We start from the raw sequence: 18667 nt of genomic DNA on the forward strand, positions 1-18667 counted from the left end.
AAACTCCAGAGGAGTTTCTACGGAGCCTTGAAGTTGTCTCTAAGGATTAAATCGCCACTTACTTTCTCCCAATCTTAGCCTTGAAGATTAGAATTTTAAATACGAATTATTTCAGACTATTTCTTTTTTAACAATGAGCGAGGGTTCAAACAATAATATAACAAAGACATTTTTTTTTATTTTACAATTTCTTGACTGAAGCTAAGAGAGAACAGGACATTAAGTATTTCCACTCTATGGTGCCTTACATAAGAAAATGGATCATTTTAGGCACAATTTTTATGAGCTTTGCTATAAATCCATAGTTTTTTTTTTAATACTGCCTATAGGAATTTACAAATAAAGGAATGTGGCTAGTAAAATTGTGTCGACACTAAATGCAATAGAAAATACATTTAGAAAAATAGTATAGTATGGGAAAAATTAAATAAGGAATCATGCACAAACACATACCCATGTATAGAATTTCTAGTGTGGGCTGCCAAAATTTCAACAAGTCCTCCAACACATACGCCCATACAGGTCAGTTGTTCTTACCCTCAAACACAACCCATAGGAGAGTTTCTTAAATTAGCACCCTGGTTAGGTACAGGAACAAAAACACTTTAAGGAAAGGTTAAGGAAAGATGATGGTTTGATTTAAAATGATCACTTGAACCATGTTGTACCTTTATGTTAATACTTCCTCAAAGTTACGCAACCTCGGCAACATTTTTTTAAAAAACTGTCCAAACTTGTGATTGGAAACAAGAAGCAAACAGCGGTCTCCTGTGCCAAAGTCAGCTGTGTATCAAACCATCCACCAACCCGCCTCACATTGTATAAACATCATGTGGACTGTATAACTTCTCTGGGACACCAGATTGTCATCATTCATATGACTACTAGAGGGTGTTTCACTTTTAAATGCAGCTGTGGGTCGTGATACGCTGCGAGCCTGTAGGGTAGTTTGTTTGAAGGAGGACAGTCTCCTGAATTTTCCATGTAGTAAAACCACGGAGGACTTACCTGAGTTTACCAATGAAACTCTCTCCACCTCGAGATAGATCAGTGGGATCAATGGAGATGAGGTAATTTGATGTTTTACTCTTTTTCCTCTTCCTACCAGCTAACAGGAACACCTGCGTCAAAACGAGCCAGAAACCAAATTTGAAAAATGTAAGTGTCACCAGTACACTTAAAAATAATCATGTCATTTGGACACACACAGCTTGAAGCCACAAAACAGTATCTTTCTAATATTTTATGTTGTGCACACAAAATTCAGGCCACATAAAACTCTTCACAATCCATTCTCTCAAATACGTGTCCTTTGCGAAATGTCCGTTAAGCTGGTAGACCCCGCTCACCTTCTTGCCGTCCTCCCTCTCCAGGTGAAGGTAGTAGGTGGGATACATGCCTCTGTCCATGCCCTTCTTGTCTCTGGTGATTCTGCACTTCACTCTGACCCCCTGCGGTGCAGGTCGCAGAGAAAACTCTTCAAGGTCATCGACATCGATGGCGGGTTCACTGACTGGTGGAGTGGGTGCTGAGGCCACATCCTGGAGGAGAAGAATAAGCCCACTCAGGACAAGAACCCTCGTGAGATGGTGGACTGGTGAGTGATGCATTTGAGTTGATTTTCATTAGCACAGAGTAATGAGTCTGAAGATCAACTCGTCCACTGGGACCGTGAACTAGCACACTGAATCTAAAATAAGGACCTGGTGTAGAGACAGAAGATTGAGTTAACTGAAGGGAAAGATTAGAGGAAAGAGGAGCAAAGAGAAGTGGCGGTTATCATAAAGTGGAGAGACTGAAAAGGATGTGATTTTTCTTAAAATACTGTTAGATCTTTATCCAATTAAAATACTCAATTTATCATATCAACAAAAGACAAATCATTGTATTGTTCTTGTCTATCCTAAAAACATAATTTAAACAGCACAGATTAAATGTTGGAAAAAGTATGTGAACCTCCAGGCTAATGACATCAATGAAAGCTAATTGGAGTCAGCAGGTCGGGAGTTAGCAAACTTGGAGGTGTCGGCTCGAGCTTCTTTGACTTGCAAATATCACCCAAACATGAATTTGCTATTCACCACAAGTTTCTGCTGACGTGAACCAAGTCTCTGTAAAAAGAGATCTTAGAGCACATGTGATCATGAAATGTTGATTTGCATAAAGCTGCAAAGGGTTACAACGTTATCTCAAAGAGTTTACATCCTGATTAATCCACATTTTAGAGAGAGGTGATTTAGTACTGTGGCCGCTCTTACTAGAAGTGGGCATCCAGCTAAGAGGACTCCAAAAGCACAATGCAAAATGCCCGTTGAGGTATAAGAAAGAACCCCGGAGTCACAGTTAAAGGCTTAAAGGAATCATTGAAGCTGGTTAACATTTCTGTTCAGGACTCTACCATACACAAATCATTGTGTATTGTTTGCACGGAGCAGGAGGAAGACCCGGCTCTCTGAAAAAAAACATCACTACGTGCCTGAAATTTGCCAATAAGCACTTTGAGTCTTCACAATGCTCCTGAGAACATGTTTTGTTGACTGATGAAACAAGGGTTGAATTGTTTGAGAAGAACACGCAGCACTGGTATGAAAAGGGCAATACATAGTGACATCATCCCAAAGTATGGCAGAGGAAGCACTGTGAAATATTGATACTCTATGCTGCCTCGAGGCCCCAGAGCTCGCCATCATCAAGGAGAAAATCAATTCCCAAATTTATTAGGGTATCTGACAGGATAGTGTCAGAGTGGCTGTCTGCCAGCTGAAGCTCAGCAGAAGTTGGGTGATGCAGCAAGATAAAGACCTTGAACATCAAAGTGAATATACAACAGAAATAACTTCAAACAAAGAAAATACACCTTTTGGAGCCCAGACCTTAAACTCATTAGTGATACGGTGGAATGACATTAAGAGAGCCGTTCACATCAGACGTCCTACTGTTGAGCTGAAGCAGCTCTGTAACAAATGCTTGTTTGAAATTGTGCTCACAAAGGAGGTTCGATCCAATTATTAAATCCAAGGTTTCACTTAGTTTTTCCAGTACTGTGAATGTTTAATGGGTGTGTTCAGTACAGACACAAAAGGTTATAATTATTTACGTGCTATTATATTGAGCACATTGAATTGCCTATAATTTGGATTTAAATCAAGATCAGATCAAACTTTATGAAAAATTCATGCAGAAAATCAGGTGATTCCAAAGAATTTATAAACATTTTCTTGGCACTATAAGCCAGTTATTATCACAGCTGAAATGGGGAAGAACAAAACCTGTTCATTTTTTATCTGTTAAGCTTGTTAAACATTAAACCAAATGGCTCCCAGGCTCGCTGACTTTAATTTATCAGAAGGATGGAAAATAACAGCTCACCAACTGCTGAATCCAAAGCATATTTTAAAATAATAGAGAATGCTGAATTAGCTAAAAAATTAGTGCCAACAATCGCCCCATCTAAGCCCTTCTATAAAGCTCTGCACCTTAGTTTCAACTAGAGAACAGTTTATGTCTTTCAAACTCCTGCAAACTGGGAAAGTAAACTTAGAAATAAGTTTGTTTTACCATTATTCATATGCTAATCATCTATTCATAATCATCTGCTTTCATTCGGAGCTTCTCTTAGGAACTTGGGCAACTTTCTTTGTATTTTTCATCATGGTGATGTGACTCAGTCTGGGCCAGGCAACATGTGTCTGTTTGTGGAACATGAAAAGGTCGAAAGCCAGACGCTCACGTTGTAAATTTGAAACAATGCTCTTCTTTGCGAGATTTATCTGCTTACTGAAAGACTTTCATAATCTTTATTACGTGGAGAGGAAAATGATGATACCACTATGTATAACTGACCAATGGAAGGAACGTTCTTTGGTGACTCAATATAAGCAAGAGTATTTACGTCCTTAACTGTGAGCTGGTTGAAGAAACCTCTCCACATTATGCCAATGAATATAATTTTTGGACAAACACAACAGGTGTTTCCTTTTTTTTCCTTGAGTGTTAATACAGTTTTCCTGCCCTGACATATTTGAATCCGCGATTGTTTTTCCACAGCAAGAGACGAGGTATGACATTGTTTTTCCAGCAGCTTCATACTTATGCCACACTGTAACATAACCAGCAAAATGGCTTTGATCGGTGCGGCACATAAACATCAAGAAGGAACTGCAAAAACACTTCATTTGTACCACATTAAGCTCTATTTGTCTATTACTGTACTTTCAGCCATGAAATTATTTTTAAAGAGTCCAGCTTGGCCACAAAATTTTGACTGCATTTTATTGCTGCTTGTGACTCAGTAATTAAAAGCACTGGTTGCTGGAGAGAATACACGGAAAGACTATAAATATGTGCTATGAAATTCATTTTACCTTGCATGACTTCTTGCTAGTGGCGGAGCCTGGTCTCGTGTTGCTGTTGAGCTGCGAAGAACTGGAGCTAATTTCATCTTCATCATCCTCTTCTTCATCAAAATTCATGCTGCTGGATATACCTTCACAGAAAAAACAAGAAAGACAGAATAACAGTCACGGAGCTTTCTCTGCTTTTTAATTGGTAACATGAAACAAACCCTTCGACAGGAACAGTCACACTTCTTCCCCGTTACATAAAAATCATCTCCACAGTTTGAGGCTTAAATAGAGAAACTTGTGACACACATTTGTGTGTAGAATTAGGTCACACGTTTTCATGAGACGATAGGTTGAACCAGGTGTCAGAACTCACTGAGAGCCACAGGGGTTTTGAGTATATTTGACTTCAGTAGTAAACTTATCTTTGATGTTGTAGCAGGACTGTCTCTTACCTGCAGTCTGTCTTGTTGTCATCAGTAGTGTGACCAGTAGAGCATTTCCATTGCATTAAGTTTATTGCCTTTTAGTATCTGACGTTTCCATACATACTGATATCAGGGCAAGTGTCGCTGATAAAGTCATATCAAAATTGGTGTGCTAGTAGTTTAGAAAATAATAAAGATCTCATGTCAACCAGCTATAGCAGTGAATACTTCATAGAGTTTCCTAGAAACCTGTGTCCAATCATCCATTCTAAAGAGGTTTAATGTTACTGCTGTCCAAAAATACTGTGACTCAACACCACATTTCACGCTGGTCCTCTTTGGCTGTGTTTCCTGGGAAATGTGGAAAGGAACCAACTGATTATCCTCAGTCCTACATGATAACTAATACTGTTGTTGCAAGGCATTTCAATTTTATGTAAATACATCACAAGAAAAGAAGTCCTAAAAACAGTGTTATGACTTGAAAGAGCAAACCATAGTGTGGAGTACACTTGTGTGTAACACAGGAGCTGATGTTGAAACTTGGAATAGCTCCTCATGAAGGTTACAGCTTCCCCCTCCGTGCACATCACGGTCCTGCTCTCCGTTTGCACGCAGGACAAGAGTTTTGTAGTTCATCTGATAGATATGTCATTTACAAATATTAGACACTGTCCTGGTCAATGAAGACAAAGAATATGATTTCTAAGGGTCCAAAATCTCCCTTTGCTGAGTGGTTGTTACATAGGGAACAATTCATGAGTGTGCCAGTATTCAGTGTTTACAATATGAATACTGACCTGATTCAGGTTTTAAAATGGAATATCTATTTGCAGTTGAAGGTTTCAACACGAGTCAATGTTTTCCTTCCTCCTGCCAACGTTCTACAGCAGTGGACCACAAGGTAAACATGGACTAATGGTTGTGTTATTGTTGATGCAGTAACAGAAGCTTTCTTGACCACTGACAGTACCTTTCTTGAGCATAGTGACGCGTAGATCCTGTTTACTCTGCGACTGAGTGCAGCTCATAACAGGCTCTGCCTCGCCCTCCTCTGTGGTGGGGTGACCCACTGTCAGGATCTGGATCTGACCATCCTCCTGCTGGGAAGCTAGGCCATCGATCGCTGCTGAGTCACAACCCCACAAGAAAAAACTCCATCAGAAAGCTTCACTACTGTTCAACAAGCAGTATTTCATGGTGAAGTAAAACAAAGGCAGATGTTTGCATAAAACTGCAACAACGATTCAGGAATTGATCACATAGTCAACTAGCCTGACTAAGAGTGGTAAGATTTCCACATCTCTCATCCACCTAATTGTGGTGCAGTGTTGCTCTGTATGGTGAAAAAGCTTTTTCCTGACTAAATACATTCATAGCATGCTGATTTAAAAATGTGAAGGGAGTCTAATGAGTTGGTCTCTCTTCCAGCTTGTTGTCTTTCTGTGTCTTTAGAGGTAGAGTCTTATGAAACAGCATGTGGGTGCTTTTATCTTCACTGTGGAAATTCTGTGTAATTAATAAAAAAAAAAAAAATACAAAGTTAACCACAGGTCCATGTATTAATGAATACAGTTCAGCTTTTGTGAGATAATTATAGATTACTTTAAATCCTCAAAGGTAAATTACAGTCCTGCACCAGCACTTCATATACATCACATATACACGTACATGTTATGTAATGTAACATCAACAAAATATACTTACACAAAATGTAGAATACAGCTCTAAAAGTACATCTTAAATATTGAATGTGCATTGCCACTCACTGTACACTGCCCACCCTATAATTATGACAAATGACTCAATAACATTAAACTTGAGTGTGTAAACAATATGCATATTTCATTCCATGATTACACTTGCTGGAAGCCTTGTTGGAAGCCTTGTGCATGGGGGCAGTCAGTCAGCGCTTGTCTTGTTCTGTTTAGATGTGATTCAAATGAATGTTGGATGTTTAATTTTAGATGGATGTTTTATTTGTGTAGCAGCTTGAATTACTCCCTCTGAGAAAATTGAAGAACCTCTAATCTATTCTGTGGCTGATTGTTTCAGAGTGCACGGTGTGTGCTCACGCTTGAAAGAATCAGAGTGAGATGGCTCCATTAATGGTGAGTTTGGCACTACTGGCCTGTTTAATCTTTTACCCCAGTTGAATCCATTAACATGTATTTTTCTGGGACAAAGTCATTCCGAAGATGAGCGTCTACTGTAGTGCAGTAGATCCAACGACAAACATCTCTGATGTCAGAAACGAGGGAGAAAATGATGTATTGCAAAGATGAGGAATGGTGCTGTTGTAATGCTTTTTCTTATATTTTGACTGCATGCTTTTCTTATTGCTCTGCCACTTATGGAAAATACTTTAATATACTGCGTCGTCCTCAGTCTGCAATAATATGTGAATGTTGAAAAGCAAATAAGCAAAGGGAAATTATCAAAGCAGTTTACTTATAGATATAACATACCATTTCTACATTCGTTTTTTTCCTCTTCTAATTTATGTCATCACTTCTGCTGTGTCAGCGTGTCATACATCATCTCAGACGTTTGAGCTCTGACAAGCATGGCACCGCAACGAGACGAAGAGGGCAGCTTCACTAGTTATGTTTGTTGCCAGATGTGGCTGGAAAAATTAGCAGGGGAAACATTATCGGCGGACAGACAGCTGCAGCTGCTGGACAATAAGGATTTTGTCTCTTCTGTTTTGTTATTTTGCGGACTGTTTCTAATGACTTTAATCTGTTTATTTGGACTTGAGATCAATACGTTTATTGATTCTTCACTGTGCCTGATTACCCGTTTGTCTTAATACTGGTAGGCTGACCTTTGTGTTTCCCCTTCCTCTCCTTCTTGTCGCTGCCGCTCTGTGGAGTGGAGCTGGCCGATGCTTTGCCCTTTTTGGCTGAGCGAGGCGGTTGTGTGTCCGTTACCACCTTCACCTCCTCCTGTTCAGCTTCTTGCACTGAACACAGCGACCGAGATGACCAGCAGCACATATGCAGGTTTACCCGAGAGAAAGGACAGAAGAAAATAAGGCTGAGCACGATTACAATTACACACATGGAAATATTACCCTTATACTGTATAAAATTCAAAACAAAACAGTGTTTCTACTGAATATCATTAACAAATTACATTATATTGTGTTTCTTGGAGTCTCTTCCATATGAGAATGTAACTGTTAAGCCTGAAATTAGAAGGCAATGGTTGCATTAATTTGTAGTAGTTAAAGACATTTAGTATCTAAAATGTATATTTTTAAATATGTGATTATGTGTTACAATAAAATCATCTTCCCCTGCAGCCATTAAAATATGTGAATATGTGAAATGTGTGAATATTTGATGTTTTCTTTTTCATTATGAAAAATATGGAAATTGAGTATAATAGATGGATGTTTTTACTCAACATGGGAACAATATTCAATGACACTGTGACATCACAGCGGGTATAGAGTTTCCATTTAGACAAAAAATAAAAAAGCAATCTCTCCCTGTTTTAAAGTAGAGAAATACAGTATAGGGTTAACAGTGAAAGAATGTCAGAAGATTTATGACACTTTTTTGGCAGGATTGATGAGGTTATTATTTCCTTTCTTTCCATCAGAATATTAGATTGTTGCAGAGACTCATTTTGTCAATATTTTCTTCATCTCTCTGCAGGAAATGTGACAGTTCATGGCCTCGAGCCCAGAAACCGGCCCTGAGAAATGAGGATTAGATGCTGAACTCTGGTCTCCATGTGTAAATAAAAAGACCTCATCAATCCCAGGTTTCTGCTCATGAGTGTTTGGATTTGCAGCACTGCATTAAACCCTGCAAAACGTAGCTTTTACAGTATGATGTATAGCTCCTGGGGTGGTAATATTAGCAACAGTTATCAGTATTCAGCTGGTATTATAGTTATATATACAGTATAGTCTGTAGTAGGAAATCCCACTGGGCTGAATACAGCTCTGATTGGGAAACTTGGAAGAGCAAAAACTGGATAAGAATAAAATCACTTTTGGCTCAAGAAAAAATATTCTCTGTAAATAAAACAGACTGATCAAACAATCTGTCTGACATCTTTGTTTGTTCAATCGATGTGTTTCTTCAATCCTCTGTTTGAGCTTTCTGAATCAGCAGCGCCCCAGAGGAGGACCAGTCTAATTTACCGTGGTAGATGGTGCTGCTGTTGCTGCTGAGGTAGGATTCCACCAGCGGGGCCTGTTCCTCGCTCTGTTTGGTCCGACGAGTGCGGGACCTCCCGTCCACATTGGACTGGACCATCAGAGGCTCTTGCCTCTTCTTCTTCTGCTTCTGTTCAAGCAGCGCTCGCTGAGGTTTCATGCACACAAACATGTACAGGCAGGAAGAAGGGGACAGGGTCAGCAAATGACAAACAAATTAAAATCAAACAAAATTACGATGGAACTAAAGTTAACATCAATTTCAGAACAAACTATTTTTCTTTGTTAGTCGCCATATTCACCCTGACAGTTGCCAGATATGTCATGTCTGAAACCTGTTTGTATGTACATAACTATGATACTATTACTACAGACTCAGATAATCCAAAATTCCTTCAGTGTGTGATTATGTGAACATTTAGCTGCTAATTGTTTAAGTTATATACAGAGAACCATGTAACATCTGCAAGAGGCAAAGTTTTAAAGCTTTATTCTTCTCTGCTTCTCAGACACAAAACAGAACATGAAATTGTTTTACTTTTTTTTTTTAATTGCTTGAGATGATCTCTTAATAGGCATTACATTTTTCTTGTAAACTGTCATATTTTAGGCAGAGTGTTGGGTTTAAAAGCCAGCAACAATAACACAGTCTATGATAAATCTGCTAAGCCCAGAGAACAATGCTTGATGTTTAGGGATGTGCTGCCCGACCTCAGGCTGGATAGATCTATTCATCTGGACTAACTGTCAGCTATATGCAAGTCTTCAAACCAGAACTCATAAAATATTCACAGTTTCTATTAGTGGAGAATTCCGGCAGCGATGCGCTAAGGGTCTACAATATGCCCAGTAAAGCTCCCATCTGTGGCAGGACAGTGAAGGCCGTGCACAGCGGCTACATTTACACAGTACATGGATTTGGAGGTGAAGACTCTGACCTCTGGGTGAAGCACTTAAACATTGGAGCAAAAGCTTTGAAAGGCACAACTACAAACAAGCTTCTCTCCCTTTGACTAACATGTTACCTATAAACAATGAGAAATATCAAAAACTAAAAAATGTTTCAATCAATAATAATTTGGCTTTGGCTTATGATGCTTACATGCCTAAAGCCAGACTAAGTGAGTCACTACAGGTTAAGGAACCGACCTCCTGAAGGCATTCCTAATGGTTAATTAGGACAAGACTGCAGGAGTATTTGCTGCTCTGACTGCAGAATAAGACATTTTAGGGAGTACTCCACAGATATCATTCCTTTAGAAACAGAGTAGGACATCAGAAACAGCAGTCTGTGCTTGTTTTGCCTGGTTACAGGGTTGCTGACAACAAGCAATGACAACAGCAGTGTCACTTGGCAGGGTGTGAAGCTGCCAAACCGTCTGAGTGAAGCATCCAGTACTCTCCAAGTTGTGATTTTGCAGTAGATCTGTTATATTATTTATTGTATTAGTATACCTGTGCCATGAAAAAAAACATTTGTTCGGCTTGTAAACACCACTAAGGACATTTGAATTAAGACTGCTTGGTGTTGGGTTTTGTATGTTATTTACTGGAGATAAAAAGTCCTACAGTTGGCCATCTGTGGTTCCATGATGGAGCAGGATAAGTTTGTGTCATGACAAAACTGCCCTGCTATAATTGATTTTACCTTTGTGTTGCTCCATTATCAGAACTGCAAAGACGTACCTGTCTGTCCAGTTTCTGCTGTCGGAGGTTGGTGCCCTCATCATCTAAAGTGCTGCAAAGAAAAAGAGGAAGGGACAGGTTAAAACGCTGAAAATGCTCCTCAGCCGTTTGTAATGAGAGAAGGACATTTTCCAAACTGCTTTAGTTATTTAACTTGCTGCTCTTGAATTGCAAGAGAAAAATTAAACACTTAAAGTATCTGCCAGTATTTATGCTTATTGCCTAATATAAATGGTAATGAAGCTTGGTGGTGGACTTCAGGAAACAGTGCATTTTGTTTTCATATTGAAACCTGAATCACCCTCATGCCTTTAATTACTGCCACACCCTCAAAATACCGGGGTCACTATTCCCTGAAGAGTATATGTATTGTATAAAAGGTGAGTTTATAGCTTTGTGTATTCTTATGTTGAGCACTATTTACGACCACAATGTTAAAATACAGAGGAATTCAAGTTAGTAAATGTCTTATGTTTAAATGTGAGCAACAAATATGTTTTCACTTATCTGCCGCACACAAAGGCATATTATGGGCAAGACACAAATGAGAACGTGTACAGCACATTACAACAAGGCTTCAGATACAAAGCACAGTCAGCATGATACGTGTATAAGGGACGGGGGCACTGAGCTCAGTGTCATAGCATCCTGGATAAGGATGTTTCTGTTTTCAGTCTGGCTCATCAAAAGCACAATGTAGGACTTTAATGACAACATTTGTACTTTAATAGATGGATCACCTAAAAAACTGCCCTTCAATAATGAAGATGACAAAGTAATAAATGCTGCAAGGGGGACAAGAAAGCATTACAAGCCATGAGTGACTGTAACCAGAGGAACTTGTGCATATCTCCTCAGCTACGTCAACAAAGATTAAGTTCTACCGCAGCAAACAACATTGTCACAGTTTTCTCTTTGAATCCATTGCTCATGTTAAAGATCACTGTATGAGTGAACATATGGACAGAAGCGTCTGTCATGGGAACAGCAGAGTTAGAGGATGTGAGGATGGTGGTGCTCGTATGCTGTTTGAGGCACATTTAGGATTCGGAGCTGTATAAATAAAATGACTTTATGGCCACAATTATCATAATGAAGAAAATATCAAAGGATCCACAGGAACTTTTTAACCCCCTCCTGCTGCATGATCCACCTCTCTGCTATCCATATGCTCAGTATTCCTCAGTCTGGCTCTCTGGAAGCATCCCTGGAAGCTGTGTCACTATTGCTGATGACTTTGGACACATTGCATGAGATGAAAGAGACTTTGTGTGCCATGTTTAACCACACATTCGATAAAGAAATGTGATTGTTAGCCTCAGTTCTTTTGGCGTACGAGTCTCCCTCCATGTTATCTTGTTTAAGAGGAATGTGACAGATGCTACTCTCCATGTGCTCGGTGGAATATTTCCTCTCTCTCAAAGGCATTCCTGTGTCCTCTGCAGCAAATTTAATATCTGATGTAGGTCAAAGAGAATGTGAGGACAAAAGGAAATCATGGAGACTCGCTGTGAGAATACCAGATTGGCCCGGCACTGCAGTGCACAATTACCTACACAACACAAAGCATACATCTAATCTCAGTCGGTAAAAGGGATTCTCTGAGCAAGCTTTTCCTGAACAGTCTGCTGTCCTCAACACAACTGGGTTATATCTTTCTCTGCATGAACACCAGCAATGATTTGAATAACACTTGATACTTCATACACCCTTGCATAATGCCTGAAGGTCAGAATAGTACAGGTGTAGTGTTGGCAAAATCAATTTCTAAATGATTTCAGCAAGTTGGAGACTCATTCTCTCTCCACGACAAAACACTTGCCTACCTGCTGGTGCAAGAATGTCTACAGACATAGATTAACATTTACAGTTTGTTTTAGTTGTTTAGTAGTTTAGTGTTTTAGTTTAGTCATTATCTGAAGATCTATAAACACACAAACATTAAGATAAAGGGTCAAACATTTTAGTAACTAACTGCACAGAAGTAGACTCAAAGCCGAAGCGCCAGTATTATGCACACTTATATAAAACATGTAATCACATCACATTGCGAAAAATATACACATGGGAAATGTAAAATCATTTGCCACATCTTTGTTTCATACAAGACCATGGCTGCAGCTATTTTCATTATCCATTAGAAAATGTATATTTCACTATTTAACCTGTGAACTGCAAACGGGAAATACACATCACAATAAGGACTGACTAAAACACAAACAAAGTTTACATTGATTAAACAGGCAAGTGTATTCTTTTGTAACATAATACATTACTTGAAGGATTACTTAAAAATCAGAATCAGCATTAATCAATATAAATCAGTGACAAAATGTTTCTTAAGAGATATTTTTCACCTTGCTAATAAAGATTACTTGGCATGTTGGGGGAGGATTCGTTCTGTGCTGGAGTCTAAATGAAAGGAGAGCAGGACTGCGTGATGGATGATGAGGGAATTGTTACACAAGAATAATGAGGTTGCTGGCAATTCCCCACTTCACTCCCCTACCTCAATCAACCCACATGCCACATAATGAAACATTTTAAATAGGATTTTAGACATTTTTGCAAATCTATTAAAAATGAGGAACTTAAATCTCAAAATGATTGAAGTATTCAGACCTTTGCTGCAGCTTTGTGGCCAAGTCCATGCTGTTTGTTTTAATTTCCCATTTGTCTTCAAATTGGAAGACAAACTGACTTCATTGAACAGAGTTTAGAAAGTCAGACAGAACTGTATATAAGATCCCATGACTCACACGTTAGTGCAAAAGCCAAGCCATGAAGTCCAAAGGAACTCTCTGTAACTCTGTGATAAAACGCTGGCATCAGGGCAAGAGTATGAAACCACTTCTAAATCCTTGAGTTTTCCCAGGAGCACAGTGGCATCGATGATAATGAAATAGTTTGGAACCACCAGGACTCCTCTAACAGTCTGACCAAACTGAGAACACCAACTCACGCTTATGTCACATATCCGCCCTCAGCATGGGCCACTGTCCAACATTTTATTATTTAGCTATTCCACCGTGGAGTTAGCAAAGGTGTGCATCACTCAGAAAAAAGTCAGTCAATCACAATCAATGTGCCTTAAAGACAGACACAAGAGAGGCTGTTCTTGGTTCAGCTGCAGAGAGAAGCTTAAAAGAGGAGATGTAAAACTATTGAGATGGTTCTTGGGAATGAAAACCATAAGAATATCTTCTTATGGACATTAAGACTGCAAATAAAACACAAGAGAAGTGTAAAATATGGAACCTTTAAGCTGGACAGTGAACCAAAGCAGCAACACTGGAGTGGTTTCAGGAAGAATCTTTGACTGTCCTCAAGTGGCCCTGGCAGAGTCCCGACTTAGACCCCACACAACATCTAGGGAGAGACCTGAAAATGTCAGCTCACTTTTCCCATTCATTTTGACGGAGCTTGAGAGAATCTGCCAAGGAGAAGGCAGCAAAATTCCCAAATCCCGGTTTGCAAATTTGTAGAGATTTGCTGAAGAAGACTCGAAACATTAACTGCTGCCGAATAGGCTCCTGCAAAGTACTTATTTAAACGTCTAAATGTCTTTGTAAATTCCAGTTTTTGATTAAGAACTGTTCAAAAATTCCTACAGACCTGTTTCCACTTTGTCTTTCAGGTAGACCGATAGGGAAAATTGCAAATTTTATCAGTTTAAAATTAAAAACAGAATACAATAAAGTACACAAAAAGCGAGACTGAGTCTTTCTGAAGCAACTGTACATCATTTTTCAACAGTTTTGCGACATAAAGTTTTACAGTTATCCATTTAAATGAGAAATTTAGCATTATCGCGGCGGTTAACTGTTCTCTTCCTCTTTTCACTGATTCAGTATCTTTTTATTTAAAATGACCTTCAACAGACCTGTGGCGTGTTGGTGTGGGAGTTTGTTCATCCGTCTGTTTCTGTTACTTGTGCATGAAGGACTAAGTCAAACTCACCTAGTGCAAACACCTACAGATCGAGCACAGGAAACTGACAACAAATCCATTATTACTGGATGTGTGAGTTTGTGCAGTTGTATAAACGTTTCGTCATTTTTCTCTGCTGTAGATCCAAGAGGTTTGAATCAAAAGTTTTCGACACTAAAGAAATACGGTACACGAAAAGATTATGACCTCATACACCCCTGATTCTGAAGAGAATCAAACCCTTCCAGACCATTTACTAAAGGTGAATAGAATAGTTGCTCCCATTAACTACACAACAGGATATTAATCCAGGACCAGTGATTAGCTGCTTGTTGCCTGTTTCCACTTTGCATCCAGTCTTTCCTTTTTACGGCCATTGCTTTTAATAACTGGCGACGGGCTTCAGGATTTCACCCACAGTTCCTGTGGTTAGGCATCTGGGAGACCTCTGAAAGCGTTAAGGGCTCCTAATTATAGAGCAAATAGAGATTTGTTCCTTTAGAGTCAGAGAAAATTAGCTACAGCAGAAGGGAAGAGGATGGGATACATTGAAGAGGTGTCTGCTGAGGTGTAATAAATCCGAGCACTCTTAACTGTGACTGAAATAGCTTTTTTTTAAAATAAGCATCAGGTTTCTTACATGCAAATAGAGATTGTGACAAAATGTCTCCAGATACTACTTTTTCCATTTTATTCAGTTACTGATTTATTTTGTGCAACTTGTAAAAAAGCACCTTTTAATTTTTCTGCATGGAATGAATCAGTGCAGTCGTCTCATATTTTACATACCGTTACCTTTCCAGTGATATTTTCCTCTCAATAATTAAAAAAAACTGTCATGCAAATTGCTGACAATTGATAAATGTGCAAATAATGATTGTCCATATATTGTGAATGTATGTTTTTACATAGCGAATTTGGTTGATTCCTTTTCATCGAGAAATCATTGTAAGTGTTTCAAAATAACTGAAAGCAAATGTAATTTCAATTTTGTAGATGAGTTAAAAAAAAAATTCTATTTGTTATTTCTCAGATTGTTTTGTGGCAACTGTGGAAGAATCTCTTTTAATTTCTTACCCGTGCGTGATAAATAATAGAGCATGAACAGGTGGTTTGTCTGCCTGGTTGATGAGTACTTTTACACTCCTCATGTCAAAAGTGTCAGTGTCAGTGGAGTCCTGCAGATACAGCACGTGACACCAATCAATAAATATTCCATCTACATACAGTAAAGCGCTGTCAACTCTAGTTTCAGGACAGAGGCCCACACAGATTAAATAAAAAAGTATTTACCTCCCACTCTCTGTCAGACATACAGACAAACAAAGCACTCCATGTCTGCAATCAGAGTAATCAAGTGTGTGAATAGGCATCAGACAGGATGATAATGACATCAACAGAGCTGTTCCAGTGCAGGTCAAACAGCTCATTATTGTGTGGAGAGTCTGTGGTCACTCTGCAGCACACTGATGTTCAAGTTTTAGGAAGCTTTAGAACGACGATGTTAAACGACGGTGCTTATTGAATGTTACGCGCTTAAATGGAAAGCTGAGGTTGGAAATGCTCGATATATATCGACCCGGTAAAACCCTCAAACCTCCTCGAGAAAAACTCAGTAACACATTGAAATTTTATAATCTCTGAAAGATCACAACATTTACCAGAGAACGCTGAGGTGCAGGATGGCAGCGCAGCACTGTTTGGAAAGCAACGAAAACCTGTATTTATCAGTGATGGCATCTCAATCAAAAATACTATTTGATATTTGCTGGGAGCTATCTCAGTGTTATTTAGAGACAGCCCTCATCCGCCACTGCACATCCACACACCCAAAGAGACAAAACAGATTCACTCACACTGTAAACTCAGGCTCAGCAAAAAAAACATCAAACTTCGAAAACCCTCCTTTATCTTCAATCTTTGAGATGAGGGACGCACTGCGCATCCAACATCAAACTCACTTCTTCTGGTGACAAATCTGTTGATTGTTCGTCTGTGGATGAACGGTTTGCTCTCAAACCGTTGTGCAGAGTTGTGGTAGACTTTTTATATGTTGGCAGATTTGTACTGCACCTCATCTTTGTTTATTGTCTGAAGGAGCTACACACTGAACGGCTGTAGTTGTCTGTGCTTGTTTGTCCTGTTTGTTTGTTGTACATCACTGCACACATTTTACCTGACAAATCCCCAGAGCCTGGTTGCAACTTGTTCTTCCTCTACTACTTTTTTATTGGTGGTTGGATAACAGCTTTTAGGTGCATTTCCTCCACCTTCTAGCAGTAATAACAAATTACTACCCAGCAACATTATAAGCAAGGGAAATAACACAAAAACTGAAGAAATATATATATAAGATAAAAAGTCAGTATATATCAGTCAGTAAAAGTATATATATATATATATATATATATATTTCTTTTTTCTTTTTTTTTTAAATTTTTTTTTTTAATGACTATTTGAAAATCCAGATAAATTCCTAGTATTTCTCATTAAATACTTGTCCTTAAGTGTATGTGCAAAGCCTTTATTGCCATAAAAACTGATCTTTTACCTTGCTTTTTTGAAGCTGCTGGACTATTTGGTTGTTTACTGGATCTGATTATGTCCGAATGCAAATTCTCAGATTTTCCCAGAATCATGTTAAAGTGTATTTGTCGACTATTTCTAACTTAGTGGAAGCAGAAAATACACCATCTGTACCAACTGCAGGTGAAGTTCATTTGAAATTCAGGACTGATTTTGATTACTAATGAAGATTAGCATTAATCTTGTTGGCTGTGTTGTAAAATATATTTTGTGCATTATGAAAAAAAGAAAATTGACTGAAAACAATTAAAATATCGATTTTTAATACAAAAATATTGTCTTTTCAATAACTCAAACCTCAGCCACAACTGAATTTGGTACTGGGGGTTGGGATAAGATTTGACTGTTAAGTCGTTGAGACTCCTCTTTACACTCTTAAAATGGTTTTATATGCATCACTAGGTTTTATATGTGTGGCAGTCATTGGCCGATGTTTCTGCAGCAGCACCTGGCAACACTGGAGGCAATCCAATATCCACACAAAAGCAAGCTTAATTTTTCATGCATTGCACCAATGCATGAAAAATCTGATCTGATTGTGCGGAAATTAAAATGTTGAGCATTGTACAGATGCAAAATTGACCTTGCAGGTAGGAATGTAAATAATACAGCTTGTGCTTTCATACAGACCATGATATTATTTCTTACATCAGCCAATGAGTATTTCTGGAAAGGCTATGTAAAATAAAACCGGACTGTTAATGCATTTTGACAACAATTTTGACTTTTTCTCTATCAAGAGCGAGCGATTCCTCCTTTCCTCCCTGAGTTCCCATGTCAGAGAAAAAAAACAGAAGAGTCTTGTACTGCTCAAATTCTGATCTGGTGAATTTGCTCCCCACAGAGAAGAACTGCGATAGAACTACTGTTTCTTTGTAAGATATTTTCTCTTCATTTAGTTGATTTCTGTGAATGCACACACTGGATATCTGTAATGAGATGACAGCGCTACACAATGCAGCTGTCTCCTCCAACTCTCCACAGAGGCCCATGCATTTTTAATGGCAGCTTCAGGAGATGAAAAAAACCTGCTCATTGAGAAACCACCAATCCTCTGCGCCCGCCCTCCCGCTAACACTCAAATTGCATATTCTCCAAGGAATAACTTCAGATACTGGAAATGATTAATGTCTTGTTTATATCTTTTTTGTTGCCTGTCACTCATTTTCAGCTTTCACCAGATGTTTTCTGGAAAAAAAAAAAGTGAAAGTGTGAGAAGGTCAAAATGTAGAATTACCAAATAAATACTGTACTTGTTCTTCCCACTGCTGTTCATTAGTCAATCCAGTTATTCCATAAAAAGCTGTAACTTTGCTGTTTTATACAGAAGCAATCTAAAGACAAATGTCTCTACAGTCTTAAGTTTAAACTAAATTCCACACAGATATCCTCCTGTTGGAGCCTCTTTTTGAAATTTGCGGATTGCCCCCGTAACTTATAGCAACCGTTAGCCAATAGCATCAAAGCCAGCAGGGGAAACCATGGCAATGGGTGTTCAATCAGAGCAAAGAGCCAGCAGC

At 38.7% G+C, this 18667-nt stretch overlaps 1 protein-coding gene across 3 annotated transcripts in view; it reads right to left on the reverse strand.

Annotated features, from left to right (window-relative positions):
- tub (TUB bipartite transcription factor) overlaps window positions 1–18667 on the reverse strand; it is a 43435-nt gene that overhangs the window by 3344 nt on the left and 21424 nt on the right. For 2 of the 3 annotated variants that reach the window (XM_069173688.1, XM_069173691.1), the window contains exons 2-8: window positions 10632–10683; window positions 8931–9093; window positions 7599–7736; window positions 5745–5900; window positions 4365–4486; window positions 1350–1541; window positions 1009–1121 (exon numbers count right to left, since the gene is read on the reverse strand). In XM_069173688.1, coding sequence (XP_069029789.1) covers window positions 1009–1121; window positions 1350–1541; window positions 4365–4486; window positions 5745–5900; window positions 7599–7736; window positions 8931–9093; window positions 10632–10683 — 936 coding nt within the window. The remainder of the gene's footprint in view (window positions 1–1008; window positions 1122–1349; window positions 1542–4364; window positions 4487–5744; window positions 5901–7598; window positions 7737–8930; window positions 9094–10631; window positions 10684–18667) is intronic. The other variant, XM_069173690.1, reaches the window with a different exon arrangement.

The sequence above is a fragment of the Embiotoca jacksoni genome, unplaced genomic scaffold (assembly GCF_022577435.1).
Source record: "Embiotoca jacksoni isolate LCO1_2020_lvr unplaced genomic scaffold, fEmbJac1.0.p SCAF_6, whole genome shotgun sequence".
Lineage (NCBI taxonomy): Eukaryota > Metazoa > Chordata > Actinopteri > Embiotocidae > Embiotoca > Embiotoca jacksoni.